Below are 16,274 nucleotides of genomic sequence, written 5' to 3' on the forward strand. Positions count from 1 at the left end.
TGGGTGGGTGGGGTTCGGTTGTTAAAAGAAAAAGTAAATTCAAGTTACTGTATTTGTATGTACCTTGCTTTGTACTTTCTTGAATAAAAAATATATATTAAAAAAAAAAAAAAAAAAAGTGCTAATTTAACACCTCCGAAAGGAAGTAAATCAACAAAGGATACATTTGTTGATTTTGATAACAGTTTTTAATGTACACATTGCTTGGTTTACTCATTGGAATGCCAAGAAGACCCTTATACAAAAAAAAACTTTTTTCCCCTCATATTGATGTGTCTTTAAATGATTAAAAAAAAAAACTGTAGCAAAATTTGTGAACAGTTGACAGCTACCACTTCTGCTTATTTACCCACAGAAACAGACAAAGTGACTGAAAGCAGGTCAACAATGGCGACGTCCATAGAAGAGCCATTTGGGATGGAAAAGTCTGACATTTATGCTCAGATTTGTTGAGTAAAGTCCGCAGATAAAAGTGTTTTGTTTACATTGAGCGTGGAGCCACATTTTTAAAATTGCACATCAACATATCTGGAGTAAACTCTTTCAAACGGCACCATTTGAAACTGTTTGTGATAACCTTTTTGCGTTGGAGTGAACTCCAGCTCAGAGTTTGGACATGGGCTCGTGTTTATTAGTTTGTCTGGTTTTCTCTGAGCAGGGCGGTTTGAAACCATAAAATAGTTTTAAATGAGCTCATTTAGAGAATGAAGGGTTGAGTCTCGTAAACCTGTCAGACAAAAGGAACTTTAGAGAACTCATAAGTTTTCAGCTCTGATTTGGTGGACAACATTTTGAATCATCATCCAGCCCCAAACACCACCGCCACCCCTGACCTTTACCTTCTTGGTGTGCGCTGAAGAGTCCAGGGGAGTGCTGTAGTCCTGGGGCTGCATCATGGTCATGTCGGAGCAGCTGTCGTCCAGCACCTCCTGTATGCTGTTCACACTGCTGCTCTGGCTACCTGTGCTGACTGATGTGCTGGGGATGGAGTGGTTGCTGCCCAGGCTGTTCATCTTGCAGCTCGCTGCCTCGCTGTCCTGCAGGACAACATTCACACATGTCCGTGAGTGCAAGTCCGAACAAATGAACATTCAAAAATAAAAGTAAAAAAACCTCACTGAAACACAGACTCAACTTCAATCACTTATGTTTTAAGTCTGACATTAATATCTGAAGTCACAGTAAGTGATCTATCAACCTGATGTGTGTGTGTGTGTGTGTGTGTGTGTGTGTGTTGCATCATTCTCCAGAGTCAGTGACGATGTACAGAGAAGCAGATCAGACTCAGAAGTTGGTTGAGTACACAGCTGTTGGATAAAGAGAACAAACTGCTCCACTTTTAGAGTTAGAAGCTAATTCTGTTAAGTTTGAAGTATAAAGACTTTGTCCTGAAGGATGTGTAATGAGTTTATTTTATTTTATTTTTTACACAGAAACAGAAATCCTCTGAGTGCCTTGTTGCAGTTAGGTGTGCTGGCTGCTGAGGCTGGCCTCACGTGGTGTAGGATGACATTACTGCAGCTAGTGGCTGGCCTTGCCTGTTCACTCTGCCTCAGGACAGGTTAGCTAAGGCAGTGTGTCCCAGTCCTGGTCCTGAGGGCCTGGACTGCTATCTGCTTTAAACTGAAAGGTCGTAACAAGCTTCTGCAGAACTTCATGACAAGATGTTGAGGTAACTCACTGAATACCAACTTAAAACATGCCAAACGGTTTACTCTGAGGAACTGAGCTAAAAGACATTTCATCTTCAGACTAAAGCGACTTATTAAAAGGAAGATTCTTGTTTAGTAAAATTGCGGAAATGTTGGGCTACTGTGAAGACTTCTTAACCAGATTAATGATCCTATAAACTCCAGGTCAGATGGAAGGGCAAGTTTGGACAAATGTTCAGTATTTTTTTTGACAGGATTGTTACCTGATCCAAAACCATCATCTGATATACTGAACTGGGTTACCGAAACCTTTTAAAAGGTTGCTTTCTAGGAATCGGTCTCTGTTATTTGCAAATGCTTTTCTTAGAAAACAAGTGATTACCCTGCAAACACTGAACTTACTGAGTATCATATCTTTGTGTACAGAGTACTACACTTGCTTGGTGTCCTTAAGTTCAGCTCCAGCGTGATTGAATGTGTTGTTTGTTTGTCAGTTTTATTAAAACAAAGATGCTTTTGGGGTATTAAGACCAAACAATGAATTAATCATTTATAGAGCGGATTCCTGCCTGTTGTCGACTCCTGCCTGTGATGATATGTTTTTAGGAAAGTGACTATTTTAAATAAGAGCCTTTGTTTACAAACTAAAGTGGATGTAATTTTACTCTGTACCCATAAAAAGCCACAAACACGAACTAATAAAAGCTTTCAAGTGTAAAAAAAACCAAACAGGTGTTGAGTTCCTGTTTTCTTGTCTTCACTGTTACTCCTTTCACAATCACTCCCATTTCTCATTTGCACCAAGTCTATCGTGTTCCTCCCACCTCCTCCTCCTCCTGGCTTTCTCCCATGGGCCCGTTGTGTTTCTCCTGATAGAGAATCTTCTTCATCTTGCGGTACTGCAGATTGTCCAGCTCACGCACCGCATCCTTGGTCCTCTGGATGAGGTCGATGAGAATGCGCGGCGAGCGTTCCCGGCGCACAAAATCATGCTGGTGAGGAGAACAGAGGAGGAGTTATTTTACCAGAAACTTGGATCAACAACTAATTTCTGTGTTCATATTTTATAGCTTTGAGTGATTAGCTTAAGATTACTCAAATAGCCCATTAAAGATTTTATAGAAAAACTGATGTTGGAGTGTTGTATTAGATTTAACTGATATAAGAATAGTGCTCCCCAACTACACAACAATAAAACCTTTAGATGAAACAGTGTTTGCTAATTAAAATCCTATATGTTTTCCACTTTACAGCAACATTCTTATTACCTGTCCACTGACATATTTATTATCTTTTATTTACTTGTTCTTTTCTTCTAAGAACAAAACAGTAGCTGTCACTAGAGGGCGCCTGTAGGTTGCTTATCCTGGGAGTCTCAGCTCTCCTCATCCTCTAATACTTCTTAGGAGTCTGAAAACAAAGCTTTTATAAATGCATTTAATGCTTTTTACTGTAATTTCTGAAATACTTTAGGCTTAGCAACAAGTTAATGATGACAGTAAATCTTATCCAAAACCAAAGCACCAAATGAGCAGGTAATTATCTGCTAAATTTTAGTTTTAGAATGCGATTTTTTTGGTTCATCATTGGTAAGAAGTTAACAATCGAATGGAAGACTCTTAATTAAAGTTCAAGTGGGAGGAGAAGAAAATGTGGTGAAAATTTATTTTCTAAATCAAACTTAATTTCTTAAAATGTGTGCGACAATAAAACCCAATAAGTCAAATTAACATTCACTCCGTGAGAATTCCCCCACTCCTGCACATTTGCGAAACCTTCTGAGATCATGTTTCTGAGCCTGAACAGTTTTTACTCCCAGAAACTCTTTAAATTTAATTGAGGAGTAAATTCCTGGAGACTGGGGCATTCGGTATTTTATGATGATTTATTTTGCCTTTACATAATTAACTGATTGTAGTAGCTGGGCTCGGGTTTGTGCTGTGACTTCGGTTTAATCTACATTTTTAGAAGTTTAATGTATTCTTACAGAGAAATTTAAAAAAAGATAAAAGACACAGGATAGATTTTTCTCCCCAGCGCATCTTCCCACACCCCACACACACATTCGCACTTCCTCTGAGTCACTCTCATTCATAAAATATTGAGTGATTTAATGGATGAATTGTATGTAACCTAAGGGAACTAGAATAGATCTAATATATATATATATATAAAAGAAAAAGCCCATTTTGAGTTCTATTTGTGGCCCCCTCTCCCACTCTGCGCACCACGTGACAGATGCTGGTGTAATGGGTTAGCCAGGACACATGGGAGTGACATCACACTCTGAAAATAGAGATGAGAGTGATTTGTCACATTTTTTGACGGACGCACTGTACATGTGGGTGGCTGTACACCCCGGTTTCCATCGACCGTTGAGAGTTCTTTCCTTTCACAACAGAGGAAGTGTTAAGATGTGACGACCCCTCTACAGCACCGAAAAAATCTTTCCATGTTTACTTTACATGATCCATCCTCAGGGATCGGAAAGTTAGGATGTTAAAAGCATTTCAACTTAGATTACATCTTTGATGTGTTGTCATGGCTTTAATGTAGCAGCTTTATTTAAAAAAAAAAAAAGAAGTCTGACATTTCTGGGTAAATATATATTTCATTTTGTTTAAATCTTTATCCAGATTCAAGCACCTTCAAGGTAAAAGCGGGTCTCGACATAATAAACCATAAACCAAGCACGTCTGAACTCAACGGTGGTGAAAAAAAAAAAAAAGGCCAAAAACTGATTTGAATCACAGCCTTCTGTGTCTTCAACATAAACAGCCTTGCAGCTCAACAATTAATACTCGTTATTTTGTGTTTTATGTAAAAGGTTTAATTGTTTTAAAGGGAATTTCTTCCTCACAGTTTGCTGGACAAAGCTGTGCTAGCTATACTAAGCTAACCAGCTGTTAACAACATTTTTAATCTTTAATAAAGCGTCAAAATTCTTATCTAATACTCAACTATTAACAAACAAAGTTCATTTTCAATAATAGTTTATTTATTTATGTAAACTACAAACACAAAATGCCAAATACTAACTCCTAAATCTGCTAAAATATGAGCCTTTTCTATTTTTATGATTTAAAATAATCTGTTTTTATGATGCAAACTCTTCTTTTTGGGACGCTATGGTTGCATTGTAAATATCTGAAGTTAATTTGTCAATTTATAAGAAATTGTTGAAAAGCGTCCCTGTTATTGGAGAAGGTCAGCAGGCGGCTCCTGTTTTCTGATTTATATAATTAATGCTACTCTGAATGAAGTAAACAGGGAGGAAAGAAGATTTCACCTGAAGCCAAAACACAAAAACCTCTGGACCACAGATTTATGACCTAATTTTTTTATCTTAAAGAGCTTGAAGGGGAGTGTGTGTGTGTGTGTGTGTGTGTGTTTGCGTGTGAGCAGTCAAATGAAGAGTCTGTATTTCCATATCAGAAAATAAAAGTAGGATATTAATCATATACAAAGATCCCAACCCCCCACAGTCTTCACTGTAAAGCAGACCCTATAACACTGATCCAACCTGTTTGGCCCTCATTCCTCTTTAATATATTTTAAAAAAATTTTACAGTCTGGATTTGGGTTAGAGGTGATGGGAGGAGTGAAGTCCAGTCAACCCTAACCAGGATATGAAGTCGAACCTCGGTCCTGTTTAGATAACAGTCGACTGCGACAGAACCTCCCCCTCCTCCCCCCTCAGAGTGAAGGAGGTGTCGTAAGTCTTGGTGGAGCGCTGCGCCGTTTAGCATGATCAACAACAACATAAAACTCTTAGTGGCTCAATAGGATTACCTGTTGGTTGCACAAACAACAAGATAAACTGTGAAACTAAGAAACTCAACAAACATTTACCGCTTAACACAGCCTATGTACTCTATATTAGGTTTTGGGGAATTAATATGATTTTTTTTTCTTTTCCTTTTATAATTTGTCATCATAAAGACCATTTAGCAAATTCTTGCAGGTAAATTATTATTATTATATTTTTTTATTTTGCTTCTGTTTGATGATTTGGGCAGCATGAGGTAGAAGTTTTGCTCGGAGGTACAAACTTAACCTTAAAAATTAAATCTATGAATTAACATCTTTAGGGTCTTTTTAGGGTCAAGCTTTTTTTTTGTACAAGTTCACTTGGGGTATGTTATTTTTAAAAGCTGGTACGAACATAAATGAATAAGTATAAAACTAAAAGAAAGTCAGTAAACAATGCGTTAATTTTGCTTTTAGAAATCGATTCCCAACTGACAAATAAAGAAAACAAAAATACTGTACGTTGTAGGCTACAAGACACTATTGAGCTGTAAAGTCTTAAAATAACTACTGGATTTATTATTTTTATTATTTTACCCCCCACTTTCCTCTATCATTTCTTTCATGTTTCTACTGTAATTTAGGATGAAAAAGTTATTGAATGCTTCCATTTTGGAACAGTTTCTTACATGTAAAACCCAGATGTATTGAATAAAAAGCTGCCCTCGTGGACAGAGACGGTACAGGTGCGTAGCCTGATCAAAAGAATGTGGAGGCAGCAAACGCACACATAGGCTTGTTAATAAAGACCATGGCTTCAAGCCATGGGAAAGGAAGCAAAGCTGAAAAAAAAAAAAAAAAAAAAAAGACAAAGAAATAACAAGCAACTCTCAGCAGGGTGCTTGATTCCTGTGTGTGAAGAAGACACTGTGTCTTGCGTATTAGGGTGCCGTGGGTGGATGGGAGTGACTCATGCTCATGGCTCAGGGACTGACTGAGACAGGAAGTGAGGTCACAGCTGGCAGGATAACAGAGGAAGCCCACTCACTCGTAGCAGCTCCCCTGACGAGGGTCTGTCCTGAGGAATTTTCAGTAGGCAGTAGTCAACAAAGCTCCGGAAGGCATCAGACCTGGAGGGGGGGAAGATATTCGGATGTAGGTCAATAGGTCCCTGTCAGGGAAACATGCAAATCTGAAAACATTAAATAAAAATAGCAAAGATAATCCCAAAATAGTCTTCCCTCCAACTGTATCTACTGTAAATGAATGAGTTCTGCAAACTGCATGTTTACTATATCAGTCACTTAAAATAGAACAAAAAAAATCATGAGCCGTATATGGATTATATAAATATGTGGAGCAATAAAAATACAGGCCACTGAAGCTGTGAGACTTTAATCTAAAATTATGCCCGCAGGCGCATTACAGAGTAAAGCATCCTGTGAACGGGCGTTCGGATGAAGTAGCTGCCAATGCTAAGGAGGGTTTTATTGAAATTAATATTCAAATCCGGGGTCACAGTTGGGTCAGCATGTGCGAAAGCTTTGCATCTTCCTGCCCCCTCAGTCCACCTAAACTTCCAACACTCCTCTCTTTGCAGTTGACCCAAGTCCACCAGTGCGCCTGTATGACACACCAACACAGCGTGGCCTTGTGTTCCTGTGCCGAACACGACTGAGCTAACGTCTCTTCTAGTTTTATCTGGCTGGATGTTGCTTGTGCCGCGGGCAGCTGGAGCCCCTCCAAAAATACCACAACCATGTGCAGGCCCACACAATCACTTCGCCTCAGCACGACGCCAAAAACCGATGCTAATTTCACAACAGGTGCGCACACGGGCACCAAACTGTAGCGAAAATAAATAAAAATTAAGAAGGCTCATGTTTGATGACCTCCTAAAGAGATCCAAACAGATGTTGGTATTTAGTTAAAAAACTGACTACAAGACACGGTTTGAAGCAGATAAACTGCAACTTTCAGGTTTTACCACTCAAACAACTCTACATGCATCATTTACGACAGTGAAATGTAACGAGACTAAAGAGAAGAGTAAAATATGAAGCAAATACAGTAAATACAAACCCTATTTTCAGAAAAAAGTGCTGTTTTTTTACCCTACAAATGCTTAAATCTGATTTGTGTGAACTTTAACAGACTAACAAACACATGGAAAAAAGTAAAAAAAAAAGATTTTTTGTGTCTTTGATGTTAAAAACAAAACACTGTTGCAGCGATCACTCAAACCGTGGGATTTTTACTTGTATTCTCATTGACAAAAAAAGTGTTTGCATTCAGCCAAACCATTTCATCATCAACTGCATCTTCTACATGCAAACAAATATTATTTCTTTACTAATTTAAAATATATTTGAATTAATGCTATAAAAAGGCAGACAAAAAGTGTATTTCCTGACCAACAAACAAAGTGCAGAAACTATTTTGCACAAGGTTTCCTAAATTTTTTTTAGACAAATCAAGCAATAAAAACGGATCCTTTCTTATTGTGAGGAATGAAATTGTGTTGCAAAGAGAAAGCAAAGGGTTATTTTGATAACTGCTGGCCTAAATTAAATAGCCAAAAAAAGAAAGAAAAAAAAAAACCCTGATGTCTGGAAGGAGAGTCCCTTGAGAATCTATTAGCATTCACAGTCATGAGCTGTAAGGTTCAAAGCTGCATAAAATAATTCAGAAGGCAGAAAAAACTAACAACTCATCTGTGTACTGCGGAACATATTATTTAGCCCAACAGAAAAAAACCAGATTGTATTTTATTTAAGTGGAATAATATTAGAATAATCACACTCATTTGTTTTGTTGTTGACAACAACACAGGATTAAATATGCAGCCTTTCTTTGTAGAGGCTTTCCCCACTTCATTACATAATAAATCTGAGTGTGACCTTGCACAAGGCCTGTCGCAGTGCTCACAGGACACAGCGCTGTCTCACCCTGGCTGAGCAAAGACTGGACTGGGTTTGTTTTTCACAGAAGCTTGGAGATTAGGTTGTCTGAAGTCTGGTTTTTATATGTTATTACAGCAAAAACGGACAGCATTTGCAGGGACTATGTTCTTAGGTTAAAATGTAAAGAAACGTTGAAAGAGAAGTGTAATATTCAGGAACATTTGGAAACTTCAACTCACCACTCATTTGACTGCAGCGTGGGAGAGTCGTTCTGTGCGATGTGATATAAGGCACTCATGGCATTCATGTTGAACAGAGGTGGTTTACGCTCCGCTGATGGAAGAAATGATGAGAGAGTCAAAGAGAAACGGTGTACTTCTGGTGTCAACAGTTCCAAAATGACAAATCTGTTTTTTTTGCTTTAGGGTCTCAGAATCACAAGCAAGTCTTAACCTGCATTTTTTGCCCCTGTTAGATCAGTTTAAATCAGGAGAATTTCCGACTGCATGGGCCGCTCATTGTTTTCTTGGACCAGTGAGTGGGTCTCTGCTCACCTAGTTCAATACAGGTGATCCCCAGAGACCAGATGTCCACTTTCCCCTCGTACTGACCCTCATCCATAGCTAAAATCACTTCTGGGGCCATCCTGAGGACAGAGATACACATGTGAAAACATCACTCCACACACAGACACTTTTAAGTAGGAGGAAAAATTTGTGAAAATGTTATAATCTGCTAAGCTTCTCAGAGCCATTTAAGACTCTGGTATGCTGTGATAGCAGCTCAGTTTTTGGAATGTGTTTCCGTAGACAAGTGTGTAACAACTTTTTTGCGTGTGACAACTAATCCAATTGTTTCAGAGATGATTTCATTTACTATCAAAATGCCAAAAGGGTAACTGATCGTTTTAGATGTGAAAAACAGGAGTCCGTGATGAAGTGTTATTAGACATAAAAAGATTGGTTTCTCTTAGAGATAAATCAAGAACTTTGCAGCCATTAAATGTGTGTCACTGTTACATCATCAAGCTCTTAATTTGCTGTTCTGTCATGCAGACAGAGAGTTTAAGACATATGCAATGAAAAAAAAACACTAATAAGAACAGAAGTGGGCTGAAAACTAACAATGTGAATAAAGGAAAATGTTGCTTTATGAAATGCAACAATGATGACCTCTGTGTATCAAATTAATAGTTTTATCAAACAGAAGCAAAAATATTTTTAAAGAATAATATCACCAGTAATTTTGGATGTTATTTCTAATTTAACTCTTGTGTTAGAATGAAATTACTTGCAAATGGAGAACATGTTCCACATACGAAACTGCCATCAAATTTTTGTATTCAAATGAAAGTTTCCTTCCTATATTTCCAATAATCATCAAGATAAATCACAACTAAAGATTGATTAAAGCAGCAGCATGTCTACAGATTTGTATTTTTGTAAAAACAAAACAAACAGTGAAAATATTCAGCTTACATTGGTCATCTCAGAAAGACAAATGCTGTTTTGTGTTACGTGTCGTGTCTTGGGGTGTGTTCACTGACCAATAAGGTGTTCCGACAAAGGAGTTGGCAGGTGAGGCAATGGAGGCAGAGCCGAAGTCGGCCAGTTTGACTTGACCCAGCTCAGTTAGCAGGATGTTACCAGCTTTCACATCTCTGGGAGGAAAGAGGGGAAGAAGGAAAGCGAGCACATTAGGACTTCATAAAAACAAGGCAACAAAAAGGAGAAAATAAAGGTTGGAAGACTTTATGCATTATGCCAGAGAGTTGTATGTAAACTATGACAAATGTATTCAGTGTGTCATATATCGTCAAATTAATATAACAACATATAACAATATAACATTTACAAATGTACACACTGTGTTCAATGTATGTGTAGATCACACGTGTCAAACTCAAGGCCCAGGGGCCAGATTCGGCCCTCTGTAACATTTCATTCGGCCCCCAAGATAACGTTTAGATTTCATTGTCTGGGACAGATCGAGTCTCTGATTCTTATTTTGCTTAAAAAAACTGAGCCTAATTAGTGAAGTTTTCTCTCGACAGTGACTTAGAAGCCAACAATATATAGTTTTAATTTTTGTATGATCAGGTTTTTGTTGATGGCTTTTTAAAAAAATCAGTTTTAATGTTAAAAAATTAATTTAAAAGCTGAGTGCGGCATAAGAAATGACTGCTAATGATGTGCTTTTTGAAGTTTGATCCATTTGTCTGTGTTCATTAAAGTATGTTTGCTCTAAATTCTGTATGATCTGTAACTGGGAAAAGGTCATTGATATTTCTATATGGATGATTTGACATAATACATCTAAAACCAAGGTTAATTTATGTAATTTTTATTAAGTATTGATTGTGATTGGCCCTTGGCTAGGACCAAATTTTTAATTTTGGCCCCCTTGCGTCACTGGGTTTGACACCCCTGCTGTAGATTCTCAGTCATGCAGGCCATGACCATCTTAAATGGGTAAATAAAAGGCAACTGGACAACTTTTCTTGTTCCTTTTCAAGAAACAGTTGTATTTTATTTAACCACCTGAAATGAACATCATATTTATAACCTAACGATTCTGTCATCATTTTCATTTTGCAGCAATCAAAAGAACCCATACGACACTCTACTGGTATATCTTCTGACTTAAAAGATAATCCAGTGATAGTGGAGGGTTATAACCTGCCAGCAATGACGTTTAAGAACGTTTACAGACATGAGTTTTACAGCTAGATCACTGAACTCTGCAATAAATGGAAGAACAGGAGTGTCCTAACTAATCTTATCACATTCTTTGAATAATTCACCACCAGTTCCTGACGAGAATATCTGAAGTGAGCAGGGGAACAGACTCACCTGTGAATCATATTATGGGAATGTAAGTAAGCCAGTCCTAGCAAGGCACCGTGGGTAATGGCAGCAATTTCCATTTCTTGGAGTGGTTTCTTATGAACTTGGGGGAAAAATAAATTCAGTAAAAATGAGTTTCAGCTCTTAAAGTAGGACATTTAAAGACACATCAAAGTGTAGCTGCAGACTTCATGCCTGATCTTGGGCCAAGAAATCATAACACCACAGTTTTTAAAACCGCTACCTCTGTATCTGTAATAAAAATAACAGCTTGTACTTTAGAACAGTGAGACTTTGTGTCAAGGTAAAAAGATCACTAAAACTACGACTGAGAAATTACATAAAGCCTAAGATTCCCCAAAAAATAGGCCAAAGTCAACTGTAGGTACTTTAAATGACTCCTTGGCTTTAAGAGACAAGGTGCATCAGATTATAAACCAATAAACACAGTTAGGAGTGACTAGATTTGGTTGTCTTTGTCTTATCTTGTTCTACTTTTAGAAGGAGTCTGATCTTGCCCTAGTATTTGCGGAAACATTGGAAGAGACTGGGATCACAGAGAAGATTAAGTACAGTTTTCTTCACAAAACAAAGCTAATAACCGCAGGAAATAAGCAGAGAACATGAAGTTAGTTGAGGTTTTAAAAGAAAGGCACAGCCTCTGTATCTGATAGCAGCAGTTCTTTATGTCGTCTGATGGTCACGTTCATGGACAGCTACTGAAATGCAGACTTAAAGAACGAAACATTTCTTTGTTCAAGTAATGAAGCCAAAAAGTAAAAGCTACTATGTTTTGTATTCCCACAAATTGACTCTGAAGTTTACATGTTGGCAAAGACTTTTTAAACTTAGTTTGGTCTAAATGTCAAGACCATCTCCCAGAGACGGTCCCAGACTACTTTCATTTAAACAGTTTTTCTACATAAAAATTTAAAAATGACATAGAAGGAGCTGGAAGCACCTTTACTCTACTGGTTCTGAAAAGCACGTCAAGCACCACTACTGCTTGGTCTGGGTTTGACCCCAAAGAGGTGTATGAGCATCAAAATGGTTCACTGAGCACACCTGTTGTGACATTCAGAGCTTGCATAAGTTTGTGCTGGGCACGAGTTACACTTAAAAAAACAAACAAAAAAAAAAAAAACCACACCCACAAAGCTGATCTTTATCTATCTTAACTTCTTTTTTCTACAACAGTCCAAACAGCCAAACATTACAGCTCAGATTGTTTCAGATTTTACAAAATCTTCTCCCAAGTAGCACCAACAATCTATAACATGTAGATGTGAATTTGCTCAAAGGCAGACTCAATAGTAATATGTTGAAGCCCTAAAAGTTTCTTTTTTTCCACGTTTAAGACATATTCAGACTCAAAGAGAGTTTGTTGTGCAACAAAAACAGGGTGGAAATTGGGCTTTGAACATCTGATGTAGAAATCAGAATGTTAACTTTCAATTTTAGAGAACACAAGAGCTCATTTCCTCTAAAACACAAGTGTTAAAATGCTTTTACAATGACCAAATTCACACATTATGACTCTGTATATTTAGTCATACACTTCAAAGAATATACATCAAAAACAACTCATGATAAGAGGAAGAATTAAACACTCACCCTCTAGTAAATCTGATGCGGAGCCCAGGCAATACTCCATCACCAGCTGAAATGGAAGCACAAACTGAATGACTCTAAACTCAAATGGTGTGTGCTGCATGACCAAAAATACACCAACTGCAATGCCTAAAGTCAAGTTTGTGAAAACTGGTAAAGTTGCTCTATGATGGAAAGTTGTCAAAGCCTGGATAAAGTTGTATAAATAAATGCACAGTAGAACTGAGTGGAAAAAACACAAATACAGGACATGAGAAATAATAAAAGAAATACAGAAAACAAAATGGAAAGAAAGGACTGGATATGAACTAAAACAAGAAAAGATATGGAGAAGGTCCACTCACCCAGGCAGTGTTGTCTTTCAAGTAGCAGCCTTTGTACTCAATTGTGTTTGGGTGCCGCAGCTGTCCCAAAAACTTGACTTCCTTAATGATGTCCTGCCACTTCTGCCAAAACAAATTCAGACACACAGAAGGTTAAACTACATGAGTGGTCATAGTTGTGGGTGTGGGCTGTAACTGTCTTTTACATTTTTAGCAGTGTATATTTACAGACAGAAAGGTTTCTAAGGCATTGTGACAACATTAATAAATGGACAGAGTAGACTTCTGTCTGAGGAAGATATAAAAGGTCAGAAAAGAGGTTTCACAAGAGAAACAAAAACATCATTCGCAGGTTTATAAAAGGAAAAGAGTGCACAAAACCACAGAAATGAAGGCTCAAGTCCAGGTGTTATCACATGCTTCAGAAACTACATTTCTGAGCAAAGATTTTGTTGAAGTCAGAACAAACTTGCTTCAGGTGGTGAGTAATTTTAAGTCTTTTTGTTTATTTAGAGTAGCTAACTGATAGACGAGACAAGATCACAAACTAGCATCAAGTTTGGAGTGAAACAACAGTGAGAATGACATAATGCTTTGGCTTTTGAAGCTACGGCTCCCAACCCAACCTCACAGTTAGATACCGTCTGATAACAGCCTTGAAAAATCCCCTTAGAGGCTGAGCTTTTCTGCAGCAACTTAACAGAAACAAAACCACTAAACTGTGGTGATGCATTTACAGTTCGTCAGTATATTTTGGTGTGTGAGTGTGAGTTTCCTTTCTTACTTCAGTGGTCTGTTTGCCATTATAGGACATCTTTTTAATGGCCACCACCTCGTTGGAGTAGGAGTTACGAGCCTGAAAGGAAAACAAAAATACATTGGATTTGACAGAAGACTGGAAAGTTAAAGTCTAAAAACTTCAGCAAAAACACACGCAGTAACCCTCCTACAACGTATACAGAAATGCTTTTTCACTGTTTTATCTTGTGACTAGCTTAGACGGATGCATCTTTAAAAACAGAACTCGGCACGACTAAATTAAGATTAAAATAAACTAGCATAACGTTTAAAAAGTGATATTTCTGAAAACACTGTCTCTTCAGTACACAGAGACAGCAATGCCAATGATTAAACAGGATAACTACTGGCTTTGTTTTAAAATGTTAAGCAAGAATTACCGACATCATCAATTTGTAGAGAACTAGAAATAAAAATATCATATGCATTTTAACATATTAATAAAAGTCTATATTTTTTTAAAAAAAACAGTAACTTGTGTATTGCACTAAGACCCAGAAGAAGATAAATCTGTTGCGGTTCCCATCCACAGGTACATGTAAAACCTGTCATGTTCACTTTGGGACGTGAGGCAGCAGCTCAGCTGAAACCTTTAATGGGAATTTAATGAAATTTGAATGGAATTACAGTAACAGCAGACAACAGTTTATTCCCACTAGACTATATGTTTTTAAAACAAATTTGATCCCTTGACTGTTTGTCCATGAATGCATCACGTGAAGCTTCTGGAGATGGTCTGCACCGTCAGCAGGAGAGTCTCTCTGGTTCTTTTCAATAATGATGTTCATCTTCGACACAAATGCACATAAAATAAACACAGACTTGTGACTCTGTGTGAATGTACAGTGATAACCAAGAGAATATGTATGTCTTCACTTTGGTAGCTCCAGTAATTTTTCTTTACAATGAAAAAAGTACTAGTAGTATAGTATTAGCACTGCAGGATTTTAATGCTGTATGCTGGATGTAAACCGCATATGTCGTTTAGTAGAAAAAAATTAAAATTAAAGCAAACGAAAGTATTTCCATTTCTTAGAACCCCATTAAAAAAAATCATTCTCATATCAACGGCTATAACAATATAACCACTGCTTTAAAAATAACATTGCCGAGATAAATAATTATATCCTGAAAGTGTGTCAGTGAATGCAGCATCAGGCCAGGATTTAGACCAACACTGAAGCCTGTTAGCCTGACGGACCCGGGCAACAGGACTAATAGAGATTGTGTGTGTGTGTGTGTGTGTGTGCATGTGTGTGTGTGTGTGTGACTGACATGGGATTGAAGGTGATAGTAAATCCCTGGCAGTCAAGAAAGCCTTCCCTACTATCAACTTGTCTGACTAGCTGTACAGAGAGAACAGCTGTTTTACAAGGCAGGGAGGAGGCCTGTTGCCCCCAAGCGCTGCATTTGGGGGTGGGGAAGGAGGAGAAGAAAAATGAGGAAAAGGCAGAGTGATGCAGGATTTTTTTTTCTCCATCTTTTCTTTTATGCAGCTTCAGAACCAAAGACTTCGTAATAAGATTAAAAAGAAGGGCTTCAGAGACCGTGATCACAGGGGGTCTATAAACAAATTACATGCATATATTAAAAAATATTGGATTATGCAAGGTACTAGTTGATATATCAAAAGGTATAAAAATTGAGCACATTTTCCATCATTCAGATTTTGTTCTGCTGCACATTGTAAAAATTCCTACAGAAGGATGTATTTGAATCATCCCATAGGCTTTAATTTAACATCTATACAGTGATGTAGAGCAAATTTTCAAATCCCGAGCTTGACATGAAGCCATTATAAAGTACATAAAATTCCAAAATGGCACTTACAAAGTAGACAGCCCCAAAGCTGCCATGCCCGATTTCGTGCAGGTCACAGAAGACATCCTCTGGATCATCTTTGAAGAAGAGGTCGGCTAGCTCAGGGTCCTTCGGCACTCCTTTCCGTGTGGACGACGGCATTTTGGGCTGGACATGAGCTAGGCGCCTGGGACCGCACTCACATACACACGACTGCTGCTGCTACCGCCACCAGATGTCCACGACGGCCCCGGCATTGGCCAGCCAGACCTGGGAACAACAATCAGGTCCCGATTAATTATTAAACCACACTGACTTTTAAGACTGATATTTGTTTCATTTCACTCAGGCAATAAATTACAGTAATTTACACACAAAAAGTTGATTGATCCAATTTTGTCTCAGCCACATCCTTTCTGTGTGTCTATACCAAAGACTTTTCAAGTGTTCAAGACTTTTTGTGTGTGTGTTTTTGTTTGTGTGGCTCATTGACAGTTGGTAGGTGATCAGACTGGGCAGAAAAAGTCACTCATGGTGATGAGCTCTAGTGGTGCTGCTCATTCCCATCTCTGTCATACATACGTACACGCA

The 16,274-nt window shown here is 38.0% G+C and overlaps 1 protein-coding gene across 4 annotated transcripts in view; it reads right to left on the reverse strand.

Annotated features, from left to right (window-relative positions):
* The window catches only part of taok3a (TAO kinase 3a), a 58,945-nt gene that overhangs the window by 15,554 nt on the left and 27,117 nt on the right, over positions 1-16,274 (reverse strand). For all 4 annotated transcript variants that reach the window (XM_017427895.3, XM_017427896.3, XM_017427898.3 and 1 more), the window contains exons 3-13: positions 15,714-15,953; positions 13,870-13,941; positions 13,107-13,208; positions 12,766-12,811; positions 11,158-11,254; positions 9,852-9,965; positions 8,860-8,951; positions 8,545-8,638; positions 6,451-6,532; positions 2,477-2,644; positions 840-1,037 (exon numbers count right to left, since the gene is read on the reverse strand). In XM_017427895.3, coding sequence (XP_017283384.1) covers positions 840-1,037; positions 2,477-2,644; positions 6,451-6,532; positions 8,545-8,638; positions 8,860-8,951; positions 9,852-9,965; positions 11,158-11,254; positions 12,766-12,811; positions 13,107-13,208; positions 13,870-13,941; positions 15,714-15,845 — 1,197 coding nt within the window. In that variant the 5' untranslated portion in view covers positions 15,846-15,953. The remainder of the gene's footprint in view (positions 1-839; positions 1,038-2,476; positions 2,645-6,450; positions 6,533-8,544; positions 8,639-8,859; positions 8,952-9,851; positions 9,966-11,157; positions 11,255-12,765; positions 12,812-13,106; positions 13,209-13,869; positions 13,942-15,713; positions 15,954-16,274) is intronic.

This window comes from Kryptolebias marmoratus, linkage group LG1 (assembly GCF_001649575.2).
Source record: "Kryptolebias marmoratus isolate JLee-2015 linkage group LG1, ASM164957v2, whole genome shotgun sequence".
NCBI lineage: Eukaryota > Metazoa > Chordata > Actinopteri > Cyprinodontiformes > Rivulidae > Kryptolebias > Kryptolebias marmoratus.